Genomic DNA, 25,334 nt, shown 5'->3' with positions numbered 1-25,334 from the left:
ATATGTGGTATTGATGTGGCACTGGCAGGTGGCATTGATGAGCAGACAGCTGGCAGAGTGGGAGGACATCATATGACGTTCTCTCAGAACAAGAGAAGCGCCTTGCGCCCGTCATTACCTTATATGGCGGGTGGGATGCGTTAAAAAAAAAAAATTGTAATCACTTTTATTCTTATCACAAGAAATGCATCCCTTGTGATAGGAATAATTAGTGACAGCTCCTCTTCATGGAGAGACATATTTTCAGTAAGACCCGACATCTCTCCTCTACAATGTAAAGCATTAGTTAATAAAAAAAAAAATAATGGCCAGGACAGACATCGCTCCGGTGCTCACAGGGCAGAGTTTTGTGGCGGCCATCTTTCCTTCTCTCATCTCTATGCCCAACGCCGGGATCAATTGTTTCACAGGTAAGACTGAACTACCTAGTGGCGGCCCACAGGTGGGCAATGACGGATGGGCGGCTTTGAGGGGCGGGGTTTTTCGGCAACTGTATCGGCGCTTTTTTTAATTTCAGCCGACAGGGGTGTTTTCGGCCGAAACGTTTCAGCCACTGGAATTTCGGTGTATCCCTAATAAACAGTGTGCATTTGCTGCCCCCTCAAAATAACAACACAGCCATTAATGTCTAAACCGCTGGCAACAAAAGTGAGTACATCCCTAAGTGTAAATGTCCATATTGGGCCCCATAAGCCATATTCCCTCCCGGTATCATGTGAATTGTTAGTGTTACAAGGTCTCAGGTGTGTTAAATTTGCTGTTATTGCTCACACTCTCTCATACTGGTCACTGGAAGTTCAACATGGCACCTCATGGCAAAGAACTCTGAGGATCTGAAAAAAAGAATTGTTGTTCTACATAAAGATGGCCTAGGCTATAAGAAGATTGCCAAGACCCTGAAACTGAGCTGCAGCACGATGGCCAAGACCATACAGCGGTTTAACAGGACAGGTTCCGCTCAGAACAGGCCTCGCCACGGTCGACCAAAGAAGATGAGTACACGTGCACAGCATCATATCCAAACATTGTCTTTGGGAAATAGATGTATGAGTGCTGCCAGCATTGCTGCAGAGATTGGGGGGGGGGCAGCCTGTCAGAGCTCAGACCATACGCCACACACTGCATCAAATTGTTCTGCATGGCTGTCGTCCCAGAAGGAAGCCTCTTCTAAAGATGATACACAAGAAAGCCTGCAAACAGTTTGCTGAAGACAAGCAGACTAAGGACATGGATTACTGGAACCATGTCCTGTGGTCTGATGAGACCAAGATAAACTGATTTGGTTCAGATGGTGTCAAGCGTGTGTGGTGGCAACCAGGTGAGGAGTACAAAGACAAGTGTGTCTTGCCTACAGTCAAGCATGGTGGTGGGAGTGTCATGGTCTGGGGCCGCATGAGTGCTGCCGGCACTGGGGAGCTACAGTTCATTGAGGGAACCATGAATACCAACATGTATTGTGACATACTGAAGCAGAGCATGATCCCCTCCCTTTGGAGACTGGGCCGCAGGGCAGTATTTCAACATAACGACCCCAAACACACCTCCAAGACAACCACTGCCTTGCTAAAGAAGCTGAGGGTAAAGGTGATGGATTGGCCAAGCATGTCTCCAGACCTAAACCCTATTGAACATCTGTGGGGCATCCTCAAACGGAAGGAGCATCATGGAGGAGTGGAAGTGGCAACCCGTGAAGCTCTGGTGAATTCCATGTCCAAGAGGGTTAAGGCAGTGCTGGAAGATAATGGTAGCCACACAAAATATTGACACTTTGGGCCCAATTTGGACATTTTCACTTAGGGGTGTACTCGCTTTTGTTGCCAGCGGTTTAGACATTAGAGATTAATGTTGAGTTATTTTGGGGAGACATCAAATTTACACTGTTATACAAGCTGTACACTCACTACTTTACATTGTAGCAAAGTGTCATTTATTGTGTTGTCACATGAAAAGGAAAGATTTACAAAAATGTGAGGGGTGTACTCACTACTGTAAGATAATATATATACACACACACAGTGGAGATAAAGTCTACACACCTCTTAAAATGTCAGATTTTTGTGATGTAAAAAAAAATTACAAATAATTTCAGAACTTTTTCCACCTTTAATGTAACCTATAAACTGTACAACTCAGTTGAACAACAAACTGAAATCTTTTAGGTGGAGGGAAGTAAAAATAAAATACTACTGATTGCATAAGTGTGCACACCCCTTAAACTAATACTTTGTTGAAGCACCTTTTGATTTTATTACAGCGCCCATTCTTTTTGGGTATGAGTCTATCAGCATGACACATCTTGACTTGACAATATTTGCCCGCTCTTCCTTGCTAAAATACCCCAAATCTGTCAGATTGCGAGGGCATCGCTTGTGCACAGCCCTCTTCAGATCACCCCACAGATTTTCGATCGGATTCAGGTCTGGGCTCTTGCTGGGCCATTCCAAAACTTTAAACTTCTTCTGGTGAAGTCATTCCTTTGTTGATTTGTACGTATACTTTGGGTCGTTGTCATGCTGAAAGATGAAGTTCAGCTTTCTAGTAGAAGCCTGAAGGTTTTGTGCCAATATTAACTAGTATTTGGAACTGTTCATAATTCCATCTACCATGACAAAGGCCCCAGTTCCAGCTGAAGAAAATTAGCCCCAAAAGCATGAAGCTGCCACCACCATGCTTCACTGTGGGTATGGTGTTCTTTTGGTGATGTGCAGTGTTGTTTTTGCACCAAACATATCTTTTGGAATTATGGCCAGAAAGTTCAATCTTGGTTTCATCAGACCAGAACACATTTTCCCACGTGCTTTTGGGAGATTTCAGATGTGTTTTTGCAAAATTAAGCAGGGCTAGGATGTTTTTCTTCAGATGAAAAGGCTTCAGTCTTGCCACTCTACCCCATAGCCTAGACATATGAATAATATGGGAGATTGTTGTCACATGGACCAGACAGCCAGTACTTTCCAGATATTCCTGCAGCTCCTTTAATGTTGCTGTAGGCCTCTAGGCAGCCTATCAGACCAGTTTTCTTCTCATCTTTTCATCCATTTTGGAGGGACGTCCAGTTCTTGGTAATGTCACTGTTACACCATATTTTTTCCACTTGATGACTGTATTCACTGTGTTCCATGGTATATCGAATGCCTTGGAAATTCTTTTGTACCCTTCTCCTGACTGTTATCTCTTAACAGGGAGATCCCTCTGATGCTTTGGAAGCTCTCTGCAGGCCATGGCTTTTGCTGTAGGATGCGACTAAGAAAATGTAAGGAAAGACCTACTAGAACAGCTGAACTTTATTTGGGGTTAATCAGAGGCACTTTAAATGATGGCAGGTGTGTACTGACTGCTATTTACCATGTTTTTGAATGTGATTACTTAATTCTGAACACAACTACAGTTAGGTCCATAGATAGATAGCGACAGGCCCAGTTTTAGTTTAGGTATTTACCAAAACATAGTCAAGCTATAGTTATATAATGGATTTGGCCTGAAAGTGCACACTCTCAGGTTTAATTTGAGGGTATGTACATCCAAACTGGAAGAAGGGTTTAAGAATTACAACTCTTAAGAGTAGCCACTCCCCCTTTTTTCAAGGGACCAAAAGTAATTGGACAATTGAATAGAATCATATATAAAATGTTCATTTTTAATATTTTGTTGAGAATCCTTTACCGGCAATGAATGCCTTAAGTCTGGAACACATGGACATTACCAAAGACAGGGTTTCCTCTTTTCTCTTGCTTTACCATGCTCTTACTGCAGCTGTCTTCAGTTCATTGTTTATGGGTCTTTATGCCTTTAGTCAGCAAGTGAAATGCATGCTCAATTGGGTTGAGATCAGTTGAGTAACTTGGCCATTGGAGAATATTTCACTTTTTTTTTCCCCTTCAAAAGCTCCTGGGTTGCTTTTGCAGTGTGTTTTGGATCATTGTCCATCTGTACTGTGAAGTGCCATCCAATCAACTTTGCAGCATTTGGCTGAATCTGGGCTGACAGTATCTCTCTAAACACCGCAGAATTCATCTGGTTGCTTCTGTCACATCAATAAACACCAATGAGCCAGTGCCACTGGAAGCCATGCAATCACACTGCCTCCACCATTTTTTACAGATGACGACGTGTGCTCTGGATCATGAGCAGTTTCAAGCCTTCTTCACACTTTTTTCTTCCTGTCATTCTGGTACAGATTAATCTTTGTTTCATTCATCCAAAGAATGCTTTTCCAGAACTGGTCTGGCTTTTTTTTTTAAGTTTTTTTGGCAAAGTCTAATCTGGCTTTTCTATGCTTCAGGCTTATGAATGGTTTGCACCTTGTGATGAACCTTCTGTATTTACTCTCGTGATGTATACTCTTGATTGTAAACTTTGACAATGATACACCCACCTCCTGGAGACTGTCCTTCACAAACTGTCTGGATGTTGTGACTGGGATTTTCTTTACCATAGTGAGAATCCTGCGATCATCCACCTCTGTTGTCTTCCGTGGACGTCCATGCCTTTTTATGTTGCTGAGCTCACCAGTGCATTCTTCTTTCCTCAGAGGGCACCAAACTGTTGATTTAGCAGCTCCTAATGTTACTGCCATCTCTGTGATGTATTGGTTTAATTTTAGAAGCCTTACAATGGTCTGTTTCACTTGCATGGACAGCTACATACCCTCAAGGGTCAGTCTGCCAGTGCTCAGACCATACGCCACACACTACATCAAACTGGTCTGCATGGCTATCATCCCAGAAGGAAGCCTCTTCTAACGATGATGCACAAGAAAGCCCGCAAACAGTTTGCAGAAGACAAGTAGACTAAGGACATGGATTGCTGGAACCATGTCCTGTGGTCTGATAAGACCAAGAAAAAAACGTATCTGGTTCAGATGGTGTCAAGTGTGTGTAGCAGCAACCAGGTGAGGAGTACAAAGACAAGTGTATCTTGCCTACAGTGAAGCATGGTGGTGGGAGTGTCATGGTCTGGGGCTGCATGAGTGCTGCCGGCACTGGGGAGCTACAGTTCATTGAGGGAACTTTTGTTGGCAGCAGTTTAGACATTAATGGCGGTGTGTTGAGTTATTTTTAGGGGACATCAAATTTACATGTTATACAAGCTGTACACACATTACTTTACATTGTAGCAAAGTGTCATTTCTTCAGTGCTGTCACATGGAGATATAATAAAATATTCACAAAAATTTGAGGCCTGTCTTTGGATGTTGGAAGAAACCCACATAAGCACAAGAACATGCATGCAGGCAGTGTCCTGGTTAGGATTCAAACCAAGGATCCCAATGCTACAAAACAGGAGTGCCAACGACTAAGCTGCCAAACTGTGGCACCAAAGTGAGCCTTTTGCTGCTCTGTAATCTGAAATGAAGTCATTAGCCACAAAGACTACATACAGTACTTACCTCTCTTAGCCAAACACAGCTCTAATCAGTAGAAGTCCTTCTCCATAGTCCACTAAGAAAGACACTTCCAGAAGTGTTGCTCTCCCAAGTGCTCCCTCTACAGTACCCTGTAATGACGTGCAGGTCAGAGAAGAACCAGTGAGCACTCTGGGGGATAGAACATTGCTAAAGACTGAATGACTGAAGCCATGTTTGGTGGAGTGAACAGCAGCTGAGGTAGAATATTCACATTATGCTTTATACATAACATATTAAAGTGGTAGTAAACTAACTTACCTACAGGTAAACTTATACTAAAGCTCGCCTGAAGGTAAAATGAATATCTCCTAAACATGCACCGAGCCGGCGCATGCGCTCTGAAGAAAATGGCATACCCGTGACCTTCTGTGACTGTGCCGTGGTCCACGACGCCTGCACACATGCGCAGGAGTGCAGTCATCGTGGCCTGGCTAGTCAGATAGAGCTCGTGAACCCGGAAAGAAGACCAAGTGAAGATGGAAGCCTCTGCAGCAGTGACAGTGCCCTGCAGGAGGGCTTTGTTTTAAGGCAAGTCCTATATAATGTGCTAACATGCAATGTATACTAGCACATTATAACATAACTTTGAAGGCGATTTTTTTTTTCCCCTGCGGTCTACTTTTGCTTTAACGGCAGGCTTTAGAATGGTGGTAGGAGCCCATATTGCTGCAGTTGGAACCAGAATGCAATATCAATGTATTAAGGCCATTGCATTCTCAAGACAAATAGGAGTATACTTTTGCAAGGCAAAATGGCAGTGTCTCTGCAAAGGGCATCCCACACCTCTGCCCCATACTCCTTACCTGCGTCCCCTCGCAACCCCTTTGTCCTCTGCAGCTGGCAATGAAATCAGGTGTGTTGCTGACCTAGGGGAGCGGTGATGTGGTCTAGTGCCTGGCTAGACACCTGGGCGCTGTCAAAATGGGAGCAGATGACATGTTTCTCCATACCTGAAGGTGCCAGGTATTCTGATTCCAGGAGAGCAAGAAAGAGCAAGCTAGGCAAGTATGAGAGGATTAGGGGATGCCCTTTGCAGAGACACTTCCACTTTGCTCTACATGGGCAAGGGAACAATTAATCTTTTAAAGGGAAGCTTTCCTCTGTAAAGAAGTTAATTAATGGCTCATTCACTAAAGAGGAATCCGCAGTGCAGAGGTATTTGACAGGAGCTGTGGAGGCAATATATCACCTACTCATTGCCCGTTTCAACCCTGAAAATGCACACACCCCGCAATGCAGCCCCGTTCACTTGAATGGGATGCATTCAGCAGTGCTAATGCGCAACACAAATGCGACCTGCCATTTAATTTTTCCATGGTATGTTTACAGCCCTGAGCAGCGGCATGCCCTAGTTTACATGGGTTGTTGGGTTGGGGGGATGAATAGCATCAATTCATGTACCCCAAGGTGCCTGCAATGTCTTCAGTGCACTGGGACTTCTTATAACCAGCGGCCTATAATATGCAAATCTTGACAAAAGTCTACGGCAGGGCTGGGCCGCCTCTCCCATAACTTCCTATTAGACATCAAGGCCCACTATCATCTTGGACTGACCTGGGCAAATTGCGGGCCCAGGGCCACGTCCAGCGCTTTGGCTGTCCCCATCTGGCTCTTGATAGGCGCATAAAAGGCATGCTGACGGTTGAGGTATCAGTTTCATACCTGAGGAAGCCAACAGGTGTCCTTTGTGAAGAGTTGCAAGAGATTTCCTGATGTTCTCCAGCCACTCTGCTACCTGGCCAAACTTTTCCTGTGTTAGTGCCTGCACACTGAAAACTCCAGGTTGGGATCTGCAGAAATCCCCACTGTACCAATGTCAGGTTCTCTCCTTCCAGTCACCGTGGAGGTGATGTGTTGTCTCCTAAACACCTAAAAGCCACCTAATAGCGTTGCACTACCACACTGCAAGCATTGCACACAGCTATGGAACGGCCCTACTGACCTCAATGGATTAGTCTAACAAGCAGTGCTGCTTGTCACGCTGCAGCCCAAGTTAAAATGCCACGGCATGTAAACAGTCCTGTCTGGCTGTTATTTTACAGTTTAGGTGGGTGGCCGGAGAGTAGTAAGATTGGGGATCATTCCCCCCCCCCCCAACTGTTTTAACCCCCCTACCAACTGCCCATCCAAAAGAGACCTATTTTTTGAGCATTTGTACCATTACTAGCACTAGGTGTTTATTTTCTGTACGTTTTTTTATACCTATGGACCTTCCCAGGTTCAAAATTCATAATTGGGAGAAGTTCAGTCCTCCACAACAGTTCTAGTTTCTTATGTGGCCCCTTGGGAAAATGAATTGCCCACTCCTGATCTTGGAAATCCAACAGGGAATTGCATGTTGTGCACAGATTGTGAGAAAATCCAAGGATCACATGTTCTTCCCATACCCTGAAGTACCATGTATTTCTCAAGGCTCTGAAAGCTGATCAGGAGTACAGGGCTGTATTGTCTGCCTACAATGAGGTTTACTCACTAAAGCTGGAGAGTGCAAAATTAGGTGCACTTCTGCATAGAAGCCAATCAGCTTCCAGGTTTTATTGCCAAAGCTTAAAGTGGTTCTACAGTTCAAAAGGTTTTTTTTTTACCTTCATGCATTCTATGCATGAAATAGGAAAGAAAAAAAACACCCACACAACTTCCAGGTGTAGCAGCCCCCCCCCCCCTAGCACTTACCTGCGACCCCTCTTGATCCAGTAGTGTCCACGAGAGCCTCGGTTCTCCCGGGACTCATGCTCCTGAGGAAGCAGCAGGAGCCATTGGATCCCACTGATGTAAATTACAACTGGTGAGCCAATCAGAAGAGGTATGGGGCAGGGGCTGAGCCACAGCTCTGCATGTGAATGGACACACAGTGCCACAGCTCGGGAGCACACCTGATCAGGTGCCCCCATAGCAAGAGATTTGCTATGGGGGTACCCGACAGGACGGAGGGGCCAGGAGCGCCAGCAGGGGACCTGAGAGGAGAATCAGGGCTGCTCTGTGCAAAACTATGGCACAGAGCAGGCAAGTATAGACATGTTTGTTATTGTCAACAAATGGAAAAAAAAAAAAAAAAACACCAAACCACACACACGACTATCAATTTAACTACTTGCCCACTTTTACCCCCTTCCTGCCCAGGCCGATTTTCAGCTTGCAGCACTTTGAATGAAATTGCTCGGTAATGCAACACTGTACCAATATGAAATTTTTTATTTTTTCACACAAATAGAGCTTTCTTTTGGTGGTTTTCCACAAAGTGCAAGCCTCTCCTCTCCCCTGGTTGCAGCTCCCCCCACGCACTGTCTCCCAGGCTCTGCTTGCCCATCTGCGGACCCGGGACTGGCTCACTGCTGGTGGCTAGAGGGGAGGGAGGGAGAGAGAACGGACACATCTATTCCGCTCCCCTTCTTGTCCTGACCCGGAAGTGACATTAATGTCACTTCCAGGTCCCCATTGAGAGATTCTGGGTACTTGAGACTAGGAAAGAATGTAATGCAGTGCTATGTGTATTGCATTACATTCAGGGGAGCAGAGGGGACACATCCAGGGTCTTTTAAACCTTGGATGTCTCAGAGAACCAGTCACCAAAAAAAAAAAAAAAAAAAAAAAAATCACATAGGGAACATTGTCCCCTATGTGATGGGGAAAAAAAAAAAAAAAACCCCAAACAACATCACTGGTACACAAGACAGCAAAATAAACAACCTAGCAGGGACCCTACAAAATAATAAACAAAAAGCTTTTACATGTTAAGACACACTAAAAAGTGGTTTTTAATATTTAGATCTACAGCTTTCAAAGGAAAAAAAAACCCCACCCGCACAAACCCCTATGGATCCTGCCACAAATGTCCTTATTCAGGCACTTCCTATTAGAGTTAGTGCACATATATTCAAATGTGATGTGGTTTGAACTGAATCCACTCTGCATGACATGTGAAATAATGCTTACGACGGTGCCTGTTCACATTTTTCTGGTGCACTGGGAGAGCAGATTCAGTGCGGTTTCTGAGCAGTGTGGTCCGGTTCAGGAGCGGATTACAGGGTATTGACTTCTATGGCAACCATTTGTAAACTGCACATGTGTGAACAGGATAACCTAATCCTGTCCTGAACCTGACGTGAATCACTGAACAACTACTGTGTCAATAAGCTGTGAAACCTGAGCTTCAATCCGCACCCCACGTGTGAATCCACTCTAACAACTGCCATCTCTGCTTGTATATTATCACTGACACATGCACACCTGCAAGCATCCATTACACATTATGCAGGCATGGTCCAGAGTTGTCACCAGTGCTAGAGGAATGCTAGAATTGCTACAAGTAAAAACAGAATGCTTGTGAGAAACAGCAGAACCAAAATGGTAAAAAAAAAAAAAAAAAAGTGTTGTGGATAGAGATATACCAACTGTAATTGAATTCCAGGTATGACTGGATATTTTATAAAATAGTTACACTGTCCAAGTTTGGACCAACTGTAACCATGTACAGTGCCTTGGGAGGAAAAAAAAAAAAAAAAAAAAAAAAAAAACGCGTTTATATTCCTTGAAATTTTCCACATTTTGTCACCTTAGATTGTACACCCCTTGAGGGTTAGGGACTGATGTGAATGTACAATATATATGTAAAGTTCTGCGTAAATTGATGGTGCTATACAAGTACCTGAAATAAATAAATGTTACAACCAAAATGTATTATTGGGATTTTATGTGATAGACCAACCAAGTGGCACATAAGTGAAGTGGAAGGAAAAGAAATGCTTTTCAAAATTAAATATTTGAAAAGTGTGGCGTGCATTTGTATTCAGCCCCCTTTACTCTGATACCCCTAACTAAAATCTAGTGGAACCAATTGCCTTCAGAAGTCACCTAATTAGTACATAGAGTCCATCTGTGTGTAATTTAATCTCAGTGTAAATACAGCTGTTCTGTGAAGCCCTCAGGGGTTTGTTAGAGAACATTAGTGAACACACAGCATCATGAAGGCCAAGGAACACAAACAAGTGAGGGATAAAAAGTTGTGGAGAAATTTAAAGCAGGGTTAGGTTATAACAAAATATCCCAAGGTTTGAGAACCTCATGGAGCACTGTTCAATCCATCATCTGGAGAGAAAAAAAAAAAAGAAGTGGGGGGGGGGGGGTTAGTATGGCACAACTGCCAACCTACCTAGACATGGTTTGGGTTCTCAAACCCAGGGCTGGCCTTCCTCTTCTGTGAGCTGCTACCACTCCCTCTCACTACAGTAACCCATCATCCTACCTGACAATCCTGACTAGCAACTCCACCTCAATCCCATTGGCTACCTGCTCAGAGCAGAGGACCCCTTTTCCAGGTTGTCGGTTCTGCCTAGTGTTGCAACTTGCTCCTCCAGGTCTCTAAACATGAGCTTTCAGAAGGGCAGCCCGCTCACATCTGTCATTCATATAGCCTGAGCTACAAAGCATAATCATGTGTTAAAATGGCCAAAAATGTGCAGACCTAAATCCAAATTGAGAATCTGTGGCAAGACTTGGGAAAAAAAAAAAATTACTAGATGTGCAAAGCTGGTAGAGACACAATCAAAAAGACTTGCAGCAAAAGGTGGTTCTACAAAAAACAGTGACTCCTGGGGGCCGAATACAAATGCTGCCACACTTCAGATATTGATTTGTAAAAAAAAAAATGTTGAAAATCATTTATCATTTTCCTTCCACTCCACAATTATGTGTCGGTCTATCACATGAATTCCCAATACAATACATTTACGTTTCTGGTTGTAACATGACAAAATGTGGAAAGTTTCAAGGGGTACGAATAGGTTTTCAAGGCACTGTATATGCCATACCTGGCCAATGTCCTTGAAAGCGGAACATCACTGAAGTAGACATCACCAGTCCAGTGATCTCAAATTGCTTCCAGGTCTCACGCTGAGCGGATGCCCTGCTGCATTGTGCGAACACGAGGTCACTTGCTTGGTCTGAACAACAGATAATTATTTGCATTTTCTGAATTAATGCAAATCATTGAGTGGACAAGGTGGGGTGGAGATGTTACTCTCCACCTCATCCACTCAGAGAATGCCTTGCAAGCTGCACTAATGTAAACTACAATATGTAGCAAAAATCCATACCAGGAATTACTGTTTAAAGGCTTAGGCTGGCCATACATTATACAATTTTCTTGAGATTTTTGGTTTAGATTTACCAAAAACCATATAATAATAGGAAGTCAAACCTAACACTTTCAATTGTATCCAATTAGGCAGGCTCTTGTACTACATAGTTGAAGGTAAATCTAAAGGAAATTGGGTAGAATTTGGACAGAAAATAGTGTATGGCCAGCCTAAGTTCACCTTTTCACTAAAAGACATTATGCTGTCTAAGGGCCCCCCAGTGTGTTAAACACTGTGCAGCTTATCAAAGAATGTCCTTCGTTTTAATGCATTATCAGTAGGCAATGACCAGCATCCTGAAATTGACACAAAACTTCCAATGAAGTGATCAGCTGCTTCCTGCCCAAGTTCCAGGACGCCACTTCCAGCATCACAAGAGGGAGCGTGATTCTGTGTTCAAAACCTACGCGTTCAGAGCAATCTTCTTACCCTATAGCAGCTGAGAGCAAGTGAGTGCATTGCACATGCGTGGGTTTAAAACGCAGAAGTGCGCTCGCTCCTGTAAGATCCAGGAAACTTAGGCCACGTGGCTGATCACTTTGGCTGGAGTTTGCGTGGCAGGCTTTGGGGATGCCAGTCATGGTTTACTACTAGGGCATCAAAGAAGAATCGCAGGTATAGATATTTTATATATAGTTAATTGGCCCAGCTTAGACCAATGCAGGGTGGATAAAAATCAATGATTTAAAAAAAAAAAAAAAAAAAGAAAAAGATTTTTTTGATTTTAAATCGGATTTTTTTTAATAAAATGCTTTTTGGAGGAAAATATATTACCATTCAAAGGTTATTCCATCATGAAATAAAGATTAGTTTTTTAATTATGTAGAATAAGGCTGTATATGTTTAATGTTTTTGGTAAATAAATTCCATGAATCCATTCACAATGTCATGCTCTTCCAGAGGTTTCTGTAAGATTATTGGGCAGTTTCTCTGCCTACAAGATATTATCACAGATGTTTGGTTTACTTTTGCAGTTCTCAAAACTGAATTTGACTCAGCGGAGATCACATGCCTCTTCTTCACAGCAAAAATGTTATAACATGAACAGAGTTAAGAAAAAGACCTTCATCCTAACTTCTACAAACCTATGAATACAGAATCAACCCCTTCACTGCTAAGTTTCAAGAAGTTCAGTGAATAGAATAGAAACAATATTTTTCTGATTGTTTGGAGTGGAATAGATCTGCACAAGAAGAAAGTGAAACTAAGTGTGAGGAGGAAGGGGCTGACAGTCTAAGTTTCTTAAAATATATACCGTATTTTTCGCCGTATAAGACGCACTTTTTCTTCCCCAAAACTGGGGGGGAAATGTCAGTGCGTCTTATAAGGCGAATATGGAGCTCAGCTCTGCAGCGGGACCTTACCTGTTCCTCTATCCAGCGGCGTGCTGTCTTCCCGGCTTCTGTAGTGTGGGCACTGGGCATGACAGCCGGGTGCCAAGTGCGCATGCGCAAGAAGCGGTGCGCTTTGTGAATGGTAAGGTGGCACCTGGGACACATGACAGATCCCAGAAGCCGCCGGACCAATCACAAAGCGCAAGTGCTTCTCGCTCATGCGCACCCGGCTGTCATGCCGAGCGCCATTACAGAAGCCGGGAAGACAGCGCGCGGCTGTATCGAGGAACAGGTAAGATCGGGTACCTGTCAAATTCAGGTACCCGCTCCCCACCTCAGTAGTCATCTGTAATGTCCGCAGTCTCTGGTCATCCCTGTGCTGTCCGCAGTCTCTGGTCATCTCCTGTACTGTGTCTGCAGTCCATTAGTTCAGAATTTTTTTTTTCCTGTTTTCTGCCTCTAAAACCTAGGTGCGTCTTATACGGCGAAAAATACGGTATATTTTGTTTAGCCAAATTAGTTAACAAACATGGATGTTTAAGCAAATCACATATGCTGGAATGTTATTGTTTCAGATGAATAAATCTATTTAAATTGGTATTATTAAGGTAATGATTATTTTTCTCCTTCCTAAGTACAACAGAAAAGTTGTCCAAATATGAATGATTAACCTATTAAACTGGGGATAAAAAAAACTAATATGAAAAGTTGTTATTCTAAAAATCTTCATCTACTTGCATATTAAAGTTATACCAGCAAGAATTAGTCTTTATGTAGAAAACTAGGATTTACATCAAGCCTGACAAGTGATTTAAATCAGTTTGATTTAAATCAAATCCACCCTGGACCAATGTAACTATGCATTCAGCATACCTGGTCGATGCCCCAGGAAGGTGGAAGTCACTGAAGTGGACACCGCTACGCCTGTCATCTCCACTTGCTTCCAAGGACAACACTGAGCAGCTGCGCTCCTGCTTACTCAACTCAGGAGGTCGGCAGCATGACACGGGCACTGTTCAGAAAATGCAAAGCATTCTCTGAATGGCATTATGTTGAGGGGCTCCTGAGTTCACAATGCAGAAGGACATCGGCTCAGAACGGAACCCAAAAGCAAGTGCAGATCACTAGAGTCTTGCCTACTTCAGTGATGTTCAAAACATCCACACCTGGAATTCTTCTTCTTTAAAACAAAAGGACACCAGATAAAAACCATGCAACATTTTAACATACTGAGGTCCCTAGACAACAGTGTATTTTAGTAAGAAGGTCAGCTTAGCCTTTTAGGAGATCCTGTTATTTCACTAAGGAATCCAAATGACAGATCTCTGCAATGGATGAGGTAATTAATCATTTCTCGGCAGCCCGTGTCTATCATATCTTCAGCATTCAACATATCTGGGAGCAATGGATCCTTGTACCTTCCAAACACATGCTGTGGTTCCATCCTCTGACCCCTACATCACTGTGAGGTCTGTGGTGACGCAGGGGTTGGGGATGGAATTACAGCGCTAGGTAGGGGGGGGCACAAACCCCTCCAATACTCCCAGAAGTGTGGAATGCTGAGGAGTCTGATGAAGGTAAGAATGAAAAGGTGAAACAAATGAGGAGCCAAAGAAGAACAAACAAGGTGCCAAAGAAAAGGCTTCTATTTTTTGGGGCCCAACAGGATCTTTTCAGAAAAAGTAAACGTCTAACAGTTACGGCCCATTTACACTAGGAATCGCATTTGAGTCGCAAAGAAACACTGCAGTGCAATTTCAGGCCATTCGTTTTGGGGAAAAAAAAAAAAAAAAAAGCTGAACCTGCACCACACCAAAAAGTAGTGCATGCCCTACTCTTGGAAGCACTGCAACCACGTTACATAGTAACTTTGTAGCATGCAATCCAGGGCAGGCAAATGCACTGTTTGGGGTGTTACATTTGTATCAACATGTGAAACCAGCACAGCACACTGCTTCCCCACACTGTTCTAGTGTAAAGGAGTCCCTGAAGAATTCCAGCTATGGACATTTTATACATAGTTACAGGACTTAAAAAAGCCGCTCGCCAATTGCGAGGGGAAATCCTTGTGTAGCGAGCAGTGGGGTCCCGAGGCAGGTGCGGGGGGTGTGGTCTGCTGACTCAGCTCTCGCGTTTCTCACGCGGCCACTCCCAGTACGATATGAATGGACAATGGCCCTTCCTCATTGAGCTCACCCTGCACTACTGTCAGAGGGGAGGGGAAGGTGCAGCTCACTGTCACCTCCAGGACAGCCCACACTAGCAGTGAAGCCTTTAACAGGCTGGGAGTAGAGGAGCCCGCACTTCTTCCGGGAGTGCCAGGACCCACCCCCTCCATCTACTTACCTGCTGCTAATCCAGAGCACTCATCACCACACACAGCGACATGTCTGAGCTCCGGAGGAGAGGCCCTGGGGAGCCCGAGCATGACAACAGCAGTGACAGGGCGAGTGTCAGGGCATGGGATTGGGGGCAGGTCACCTGTCTGCATGGAGTGTCCTGGGCCTGAGTGTAGGTGAGGGGGGCCCTGCCTTCATCTCTGTGGGTTAACTCTTGGCTTCTGTGGTCTGGCCTCAAAGCATACATTGATTTCCACACTGGATTTCAGTCATTCCCACTCTGCTCCTATTATTCTGAAGTTTGTAAACTGACTTTGCAAAAAGATCTCCACACATTTAGGGTAGGTTCACACTATTTAATTGCTCTGAAAAGTGATCCATGGTGGATTGCTTTTCAGAGTGTGGCTAAGCTGTTCCTGTCAGAGGTTCAAGTGATTTTAAAGGCAATTTTATTTTGAAGAAAAAAAAATAAACATGTCTATACTTACCTGCTGTGTGCATTGGTTTTGCACAGAGCAGCCCTGATCCTCCTCTTTTTGGGTCCCCCGCCTGCGCTCCTGGCCCCTCCCTCCTGCTGAGTGCCCCCAGAGCAAGCAGCTTGTTATGGGGCACCCGAGTCACTGCTCTGCGTATCAATTCACATGCAGAGCCACAGCTCGTCCCCGCCCCTCTTTCTCCTTATTGGCTGAAATTGCACCCTATTGCTATTAAGCTATTGCTGTTTTGATTAAATTGACATAAAACTATGTTATAATCGCAGTTTTTTTATATTTTGGACTCTTTATTCTAAAGAAAAATGTAATTTCATAAGCTTTAAAGGGAGTGTGGCTGGAGGATGGGCCGGGGGTGGAGGCAGACCTGGGCAAGGTTGGGTGGGGCAACTGGTGGAGAGTAAGGTTTGTGCCTGGCTAGTAGGTCTAGACTCGAAATTTTAAGCCCTGCACAGGTACATTGATCCAGTTTGGATAAATCTAAACTATGTATATACCATACCTGGCTGATGCCCCTGGAAACTGGAAATCACCAAGTGTGCTCCACTACTCCAGCAATCTCCACTTGCTTCCATGTTCCACACAAAGCGCCTGCCCTGCTATATTCTGAACACAGGGAGTTGGCCGCTCGGCCTTTTCATAATTCCGAGAAGTCTTTGAAATTCCTGAATGAAAAGCGTTCTCTGCCTGGCCAAGGTGGAGCCATGGGGCGACCACTCAGTGCAGGACCTGGGAAGTGGAGATCACTGGGGAGTAGTGGGGCCCATTTCCAGCTTTCAGGGGCATCATCCAAGTATGGTATGTACATAGTTACATTGGTCCAAGTTGGACCAATTTAACTATACAAAAATAACCATACCTGGAATTACACTTTCAGAATTTAAATCTACTTCAAGAGTGCAATTGTAAACGGCACATTTGATTCAGCCATTACATCCATAGGCATATGCAATGATAACTTTACCGGTGGTCGCCCAAGGGTTGGTTTCTGTCCGGCACATCCTGCGCTAGGCCCTTGCGGTGTAGTAAATAGCATCAGCTCGGCCTCACTGAGGCCAGGGTTCGAAGGTCCATCTACAGGAACATCTGGAGTGGATATGATGACAATCTGCTGTTCAGCCACATGAATAGTGCCGGCTTCCCAAACGGTTCCTAGCTCACCTTCCAAGCAGCCATAGGACACCCCAAAGTCCTGGGACATGATCAGAGGGGTTATTCCCTCAGCCTTGCAGTTCATCCAGCTGCCATGCCCTCAACACTATAAAATCAGTTGAGACTACATTGGAATCCCAAATAGGAGCTTGCTGGGCAAAGCAAGATTCCAGGCTGAATATACACTCCAGGCAACTGGTGGCCAATTGTAAAAAGGAGAAAAAAGTTGAGAAACACTTGGGGAGGCAATAAAGAAAAAACAGCTTTGAAATCCTTTAAAAACACTGGGACTCAAACTTAGGCCAATAAACGAGCTCAGGTATGCATTAAAAAGTCAGTAAGTCAACCTCAGAGAGCAGAAAAGGGGCGGTGCCCTCGTTAAAAGTTCACTCGTTAGTCCAGTGGAGACAAGGGTGTGCAAAAAAATTTGCACAGGGCTGTAAAACTGTCAGCACAACAAGCAATAAAAAAAAACAAAAAGGAAAAAAAAAAAAAGGAAGAAGGATCGGCCAGTCCTACATCTGCACGGTGGTGATGGAATACTTCCAAAGTGAAAGGGATCTTTAACTGTTAGTCTTGGTATGAATGCAAGGCAAAGGATGTCAAACCAATGCAATGGTGCAGCAGATGTCCAAAATGCAGTGCAGGATCAATCAACAGTGATGTGATGGTGCAGCATACATCCAAAAACAATGCAGCAGTGCAGCGTATGTCTACAAATAGTGCATCAATTCAAAACTGCACAACAGTGCTTCATATTTCCAGAAATGGTGCGGTCACTCCAAAAGCTTGCAGCATAGATCGGAAACAATGCAAAGGTGCAGCATTCATCCAAAAGAAAAGAAAAAAAAAAAAAAAAAAAAATCAGGATAGCGTCAAATTAAAATACTGCAGTGGTGCAACATAAATCCAAAACAATGCACTGGTACAGCACCAACTCAAAAGGGATGCAGAATCAATCCAAAGAAATGCATTGGAGCAGCAGCAATTCAAAACAATGTATCTGTGCAGGGTCCTTCCAAAAATGTGTGCAGCTCCAATTTAAAGCAATGCACGGATACAGGGATCAATCCACAAAATGGGATGCAGCATCAATCCGAAGCAATGTAATATTGGAGCTTCAATCCTAAACAATGCAATATTGGAGCTTTAAAACAGTTCAACATCCTCCCAAAACAATGGTGCAGCATCAATCCAAAAACATGCGATGATCCAGTCCCAATCTAAAGCAATGCAGTGGTGCAGGGGGGGTCAATCCAAAAAAGGGATGCAGCATCAATCCAAAGCAATGCACTGGTGCAGCGGCAGTCCAAAACAATGCAGCTGTGCAGCGTCCATCCGAAAACTGTGCAGCGTCAATCCAAATTAATGCCTGGTGCAGGGTCCATCGAAAAAGGGATGCAGAGATCGAAAACGCAATATTGCAGCTTCTTTCCACAAATAGTGCCGCATCAATTCAAAAACATCCAATGGTCCAGTCCCAATCCAAAGCAATGCACTGATGCAGCATTTACTCCAAAAAAGGGATGAAGCATCAATCCGAAGCAATGCACTGGTGCAGCCGCAGTCCAAAACAATGCAACACCCATCCAAAAAACGATGCAGCGTCAATCCAATAAGGGATGCAGCAATAATCCGAAGCAGAGCATTGGTGTTCCACCCATCCAAAAAATGATGCAGAGGCAATCAAAAACAATGCAATGAAGCAACAATTCAAAAGGGTGCAGCATAAATCTGAAACAATGCAAAGGGCAGGCACTCATCCGAAATGCAAAGTCAGTCCAAAACAAGGCAATGTAGATCTAAACAATGCATAGATCAAAAAAATGGCATCAAAACAAAAATCTGCATTTGAATCATTCCAAATTGCAATGGAATTCTAAAAGGTGAATCAATCCCGGTTCTAATGCAATGTGCAGCACACATCTAATACTGATGAAGTATGCATTAAAAAATGCAAATTTACAAAAAAAAAAAAAAAGTAAAAAAGTTGTAACTTTTTGTTGAAAAAAAAAAGACCTTGCAATAATGGGAATATGATGCTTGCAAAAGATTAAAATGTCTTTTTGAAATAAAGTTCAAAATGATTGGAAAAAAAACCCCAAAACCCTCCTTCAGTGCTGCAGATCCGCAGTAGAGGATGGCATGAAAACCTCAGGGCTGTCCTGCTGGCCAATAAACATGCATACCAGGTCCTGAGAGTCCAATTGAAGGTCAGTCTTCTGTCTGGGTGATGTGAGCTCTCGAAGTGCTAAAAGTCAAAGTCAGCCTGCAGAGAGGGGGCTGCACTGACGGCAGGCTAAAATGGACACAAGCAGGATTTGTTGTGAAAAGTTGCAGCAACTTTAGTCCAGATTCCATGAGGCTCTCCGGATTAAAAAAAAGAATCAATGAGGGAATCCCTTTCCTCGGCGGGATGACGGTAGAGCCCCCCGGTGCCCGAGCTCCTGTCCCGGGATCGCTATTGTTTTCCCCTCTCCAGCTGATCCCCGGATCCCCCAGCGCTCGCCCATTTACGCGCCAATTCCTTTTTTGCCGCGAAACCTGGGGCTCGCGTCACCGGCGACTCGCCATTGGCTGGCGGCGATGCGGGAGGCGCACTATTGGCTGAGAAAGCGTTCGAATGGGGAGGGCGGGAAAGGAGAGCTTTGAGTGGCGCCGGGCTGAGCCAATGGGAGAGCAGAAAATAGCAAAACAAGGACAGGGATTGGAAAAAATGCGTGGGCGGTGGGTGGAGACTGTTTCCTGACAGGAAACAAACTGTGTGGAGGAGCGTGCAGACAGGGAAGGATTGAATGGGGAGTGACATATGTGTGTGCCATGGTGGTGGGTCAGGTCAGGTTGGCAGCTGTGCAGACACAGGATGGGGAATGGTAATGACAATGGCTGCTACCACAAAGTCATAGGACTCAGTGAAATGCAAATCATTCTGCTATACAGAGCTGCCTTTACACACATATACAATACTGTGCCAATAAAGTGTTCATAGAAACCCCAACTCCGCACTGTGAATGTATTACAAAGTTTCCTGTTGCAGCCTGACAACGCTCAGTCATTGCCTCAATTAGCAGTGTTGTGGTCAGTCTACAACAGGAAGTTCTGGGATTTGGCGGGATCTCCAGGTAGGCCATGTATGTACCTCTTGAAGCCTGACTGAAAAACTTCAGGGACGTTGCTAGGATGGGACAAGCTAAGGCCCTTTAAAGCGTTATTAACCACTTGATATGGTAAAACCTTTCTTACACCTAACTCACCAAAACCAAGTGAGTAATCTAAGTACTTCCTAACCACCTAATAAAATATTACTAAAAATAAATAGATAAAAAATAAATAAAAATCGTCCAAAATCCAATATGTCCAGTAAGAAGGATTCCAATTCCTATTTCAATCCTCGTGATACTTCGAAAAAAAAAATACTTATATAGTGTATTACCTCCTAAATAACAAATTTCAGGATAAGTGCAATTAATGAATACGTGCACAAAAATCAAGACCAATACAACTGATTTCTTGTGAATCATGCCAGAAAACCAAAACTAAAAAATAAATAAAATATAAATATATCCAAAAATTATAAAACAACAATCATCAACTAAAGTAAAATGTGAAGCAAATCAGATGTTAAAGTGAACACTTCAATTCATATAGCGAGCACTCCGTGACTACTTCTATTCCCTCAAGGCTCTGTCCTCGGGCTCCTTCTCTTCTCCATCTACACCTCCTCCCTTGGCCAACTCATACACTCTCACGGCTTCAACTACCACCTATATGCCGACGACACACAAATCTATCTCTCAGCCCCCCACCTCACCCCCTCAGTCTCTGCCCGAATCACACACCTACTGAGCGACATATCTGACTGGATGTCGCTCCACTTCCTTAAACTGAACCTCTCCAAAACCGAGTTTCTTGTCTTCCCCCCCAGCCCGGACTCCACCCCCCATTGACTTCTCCATCATGTCCAACAACGCCACCATCAAACCCGCCCCGCAGGCCAGAGTACATGGTGTCATTCTGGACTCCAACCTATCCTTCCAGCCCCAAGTCCAATCTTTAACAAACTCGTGCAGACTCCACCTCCGCAACATCGCCAAAATCCGCACGTTCCTAACCCCAGAAACCACTAAACAGCTCATCCACTCCCTCATCATATCACGACTCGACTACTGCAACTCCCTCCTCACTGGCCTGCCTCGCCGCTGGCTATCCCCGCTTCAGTCCATCCTGAATACGGCTGCCAGACTCATTCACCTTTCCAACCGCTCCATCTCCGCCACCCCCCTCTGCCAATCCCTCCACTGGCTTGCGATTGCGCAACGGATCAAATTCAAAATCCTAACACTGACGTACAAAGCTGTCCACCACACTGCCCCGAACTACATCACTGACCTAATATCCAAGTACCACCCAAAACGCACACTTCGCTCCTCACAAGACCTCCTTCTCTCTAGTTCCCTGGTCTCCTCCTCCCATGCCCGCCTCCAGGACATCTCCAGTGGGTCACCCATCCTCTGGAACTCCCTGCCCCAACCCAACAGATTATCACCTACTCTCCTCTCCTTTAGGCGCACCCTGAAAACCCATCTCTTCAGGGAAGCCTACCCCACCCCCTGCTAACCTGCTGACCTCCTCCACTCTTCCTACCACTCCATCCCCCACAGCTATCTCCTCCTGTGCCACCATCCCCTCCCTCCTAGATTGTAAGCTCGAAAGATCAGGGCCCTCGATCCCCTCATGTTTTACATTGTATTGGTATTGTTCTGTCACATGTTCTGTCCCCCTTTGTAATGTACAGCGCTGAGCGAACTACTGGCGCTTTATAAATACTGTATAATAATAATATAGCGAGCACTCCGTGGCTACTTCAATTCATACAGCAAGCACTCCGTGACTACTTCAGTTCATATAACGAGCACTCCGTGACTACTTCAATTCATATAGGGAGCCCTCCGTGACTACTTCAATTCATATAGCGAGCACTCCGTTGCTACTTCAGTTCGTATAGCGAGCACTCCGTGACTACTTCAATTCATATAGCAAGCACTCCGTGACTACTTCAGTTCGTATAGCGAGCACTCCGTGACTACTTCAATTCATATAGCGAGCACTCCGTGACTACTTCAGTTTGTATAGCGTCACTCCGTGACTACTTCAATTCGTATAGCGAGCCCTCCGTGACTACTTCAATTCATATAGCGAGCACTCCGTGGCTACTTCAGTTCGTATAGCGAGCACTCCGTGACTACTTCAATTCATATAGCGAGCACTCCGTGACTACTTCAGTTCGTATAGCGAGCACTCCGTGACTACTTCAGTTCATATAGCGAGCACTCCGTGACTACTTCAGTTCGTATAGCGAGCCCTCCGTGACTACTTCAGTTCATATAGCGAGCACTCCGTGACTACTTCAATTCATATAGCGAGCACTCCGTGGCTACTTCAGTTCATATAGCGAGCACTCCATGGCCACTTCAGTTCGTATAGCGAGCACTCCGTGACTACTTCAGTTCATATAGCGAGCCCTCCGTGACCACTTCAGTTCGTATAGCGAGCACTCCGTGACTACTTCAGTTCATATAGCGAGCACTCCATGGCCACTTCAGTTCGTATAGCGAGCACTCCGTGACTACTTCAGTTCATATAGCGAGCCCTCCGTGACCACTTCAGTTCGTATAGCGAGCACTCCGTGACTACTTCAGTTCATATAGCAAGCACTCCGTGACCACTTCAGTTCATATAGCGAGCACTCCGTGACCACTTCAGTTCATATAGCGAGCACTCCGTGACTACTTCTATTCATATAGCGAACACTCCGTGACTACTTCAATTCATATAGCGAATTGCAGTGCAGGGTCGGGTGGCCGTTTATAAATGGCCTCCCCGCACCCTGCTTGTGCGCGCTCCCCGGGAGCGAGCAGCACCGCGATCCGGTGCCCGCTGTGTCCTCCGGACACAGTGAAACACCAATCGTCGGATGGGACCTCTGTACGAGGTCCCGATCACATGCAAAGTAGTAAGCAAGATGTCACTTGTGACATCATTGCTTACTACGTGTGAAATCTGTGAATGATCACAGAGGTCACATGGTACAAGGCTATTCACAACAGCCTTGTACCATGTGACAAGCTGTGACCAATCACAGCTCACTCAGTAGTTAACAATGGCTGCAAGAATGCAGAGAGAAAGAGAAATGATTGCTTTTATATCAAATGTAAAAAAAAGTTTAAAAATGATAATTTTTGGTTATAAACTAATTTGGCTTATTTTTTGTTTTTATTAAAAAGATAACGGAATAAATTGTGGCCAAGATTTATGATGAAATATTATTGATTTGCAAAATTTTATAAGAAAAACACCTTTTTTCAAACTTTTTGGACATTTTCATTTACATAGCAAAAAAAATTAAAATCCCAGCGGTGAATAAACACCACCAAAACAAAGTTTTATCTGTCTCAAAAAAATGGTAAAAGATTCCTATGGGTACAGTGTTGCATGACCGCGCAATTGTCATTCAAAGTGTGATAGCGCTGAAAGCTGAAAATTGCCCTGGCCAGGAAGGGGGTGAAAGTGTCCGGACTTGAAGTGGTTAAAGGCTCAGGAACCCTTTGCAGGTGTTATGGCTTAATTAGCTGATTAGAGTGGGGCACTTTGAGCCGAGAATATTGCACCTTTTCCCAATATTCTCATTTTCTGAGATTGTGGATTTGGGGTTTTCATGAGCTGTAAGCCATAATCATCACAATGATGACAAATCACGGCTTGAACTATCTTGTTTTGCATGTAATGAGTCTATCTCATATATTAGTTTCACCTTTTAAGTTTCATTACTGAAATAAATGAACTTTTGCACAATATTCTAAGTTTTTGAGTTTCACCTGTAATTTCTGTCATGTTTACACCTCTGACTGCTTCCTCTGCAGCTCAAGGGGGAGCAGTAAATCCGCAGTACATCTGCAAGTTTTTACTGCCTCCGTCAGTGCGAACAAGCCCTTATGGTGTAGTTGAGGACATACATGCCCTCTTAGTCAGCACAGTCCACTGAATTCCTGTTTTTGCCAAAGTCCTGAGGAATTTTGTAGTTTGCAATAAGTTATACATTTCTGTTTTTAAATGTAGTGGGCAGCACAGTGGCTAAATGGTTAGCACCTCCGCCTGGCAGTACTAGGGTCGTTGGTTCGAATCCCAGCCACGGCACCTCCTGCCTGGAGTTTGCATGTTCTCCCTGTGCCTGTGTGGGTTTCCTCCGGGTACTCTGGTTTCATCCCACACTCCAAAGACATGCTGGTAGGTTAATTGGATCCTGTCTAAATTGGCCCTAGTATGTGTATGTATGAATGTGAGTTAAGGACCTTAGATTGTACACCCCTTGAGGGTTAGGGACTGATGTGAATGTACAATATATATGTAAAGTGCTGCATAAATTGACAGCACTATATAAGTACCTGAAATTAATAAATGTAGTATATAAGTAGTGCAGGAAGGTCTCAGCAACAGGTGGCACAGGATAGATCACTTACTAGCTTGGCCTACGTCAGGCTGAGCAATGTGAACAGCAGATAAGAGAGGAATGACACATCACAGTTTACATAACCCATCCATACACTGTTTATTGTCTATATAGAACAAGGCCATGGAATGCAGGGTTCTCTGACCTGAAAGTGAAGGCGCAAACCACATGCAGCGGTTTTAGTTGTACATAGGTTTACAGAGGAGATATTGCGGCTCATATTGGCAGCATAAAAGGAAACATATGAAAATGTCTAAAAATTTTGAAAAAAGGTGTTTTTCTTATAAAATTTTGCAGATAAATAATATTTCATCATAAATCTTGGCCACAATTTATTCCATTATCTTTTTAATAAAAACAAAAAATAAGCCAAATTAGTTGATAACCAAAAATTATAATTTTTAAACATTTTTTTACATTTTTATATTATTTATTTTATTTATTTATTTTTTTTACATACTGTCACCCTAGCAATACAGTGTCACCATGGTGACACTGTACTACTTTTGGGGGGTGATGAAGATTTTTTTTTTTTTGTTACACTGATTGTTTTTGCTGACCTCCTTCTCCAATACTAGCTGCCTGGCTGTTATGCAAATGCTTTGGCTTTACCCCTTTCCAGCCGCCCTGGCATCCCTTTAAAAAGTTCTGAAGCCCAGGGGGCAGGAATGATCAGTTGATCATGTGACCACTGTGATTGGCTGTCACAGTGCAAGTGTACAATCCAAACGCACACGTTCCCGCGATAAAAATGGCTGTGTGTATAAGTGGGCGCTGCAGCGACCATCGGTTGGAACCAGACAGAATCAGCAAGGGAGAATGTCACCAGCACACCGAGGATCACCAATGTGGGTCCAAACGTTTTAATAAGCAATCACATAGTTATAGCAAGGCATTGTTTCGGAGTCTCACAGGACCCCTTCATCAGGCGTGTGGCATGCCCAACCTGTCAAGCTTTAAATTTGCACAT

At 44.2% G+C, this 25,334-nt stretch overlaps 1 protein-coding gene across 1 annotated transcript in view; it reads right to left on the bottom strand.

Moving 5' to 3' along the window:
* Window positions 1-18,019, bottom strand: part of E2F1 (E2F transcription factor 1) — a 75,935-nt gene extending 57,916 nt beyond the window's left edge. Inside the window, exon 1 of the mRNA XM_089673229.1 lies at window positions 16,670-18,019. Within this exon, the coding sequence (XP_089529355.1) occupies window positions 16,670-16,942 (273 nt within the window). The 5' untranslated portion in view covers window positions 16,943-18,019. The remainder of the gene's footprint in view (window positions 1-16,669) is intronic.
* Window positions 18,020-25,334: the final 7,315 nt, after the last annotated feature.

The sequence above is a fragment of the Staurois parvus genome, unplaced genomic scaffold (genome assembly GCF_062004578.1).
Source record: "Staurois parvus isolate SC_StPar_1 unplaced genomic scaffold, SC_StPar_1.0 ptg000137l, whole genome shotgun sequence".
In the NCBI taxonomy this organism is placed as follows: domain Eukaryota; kingdom Metazoa; phylum Chordata; class Amphibia; order Anura; family Ranidae; genus Staurois; species Staurois parvus.
Note: the sequence above shows the minus strand (reverse complement) of the source record. Positions and strands in the feature narration are given on the sequence as shown.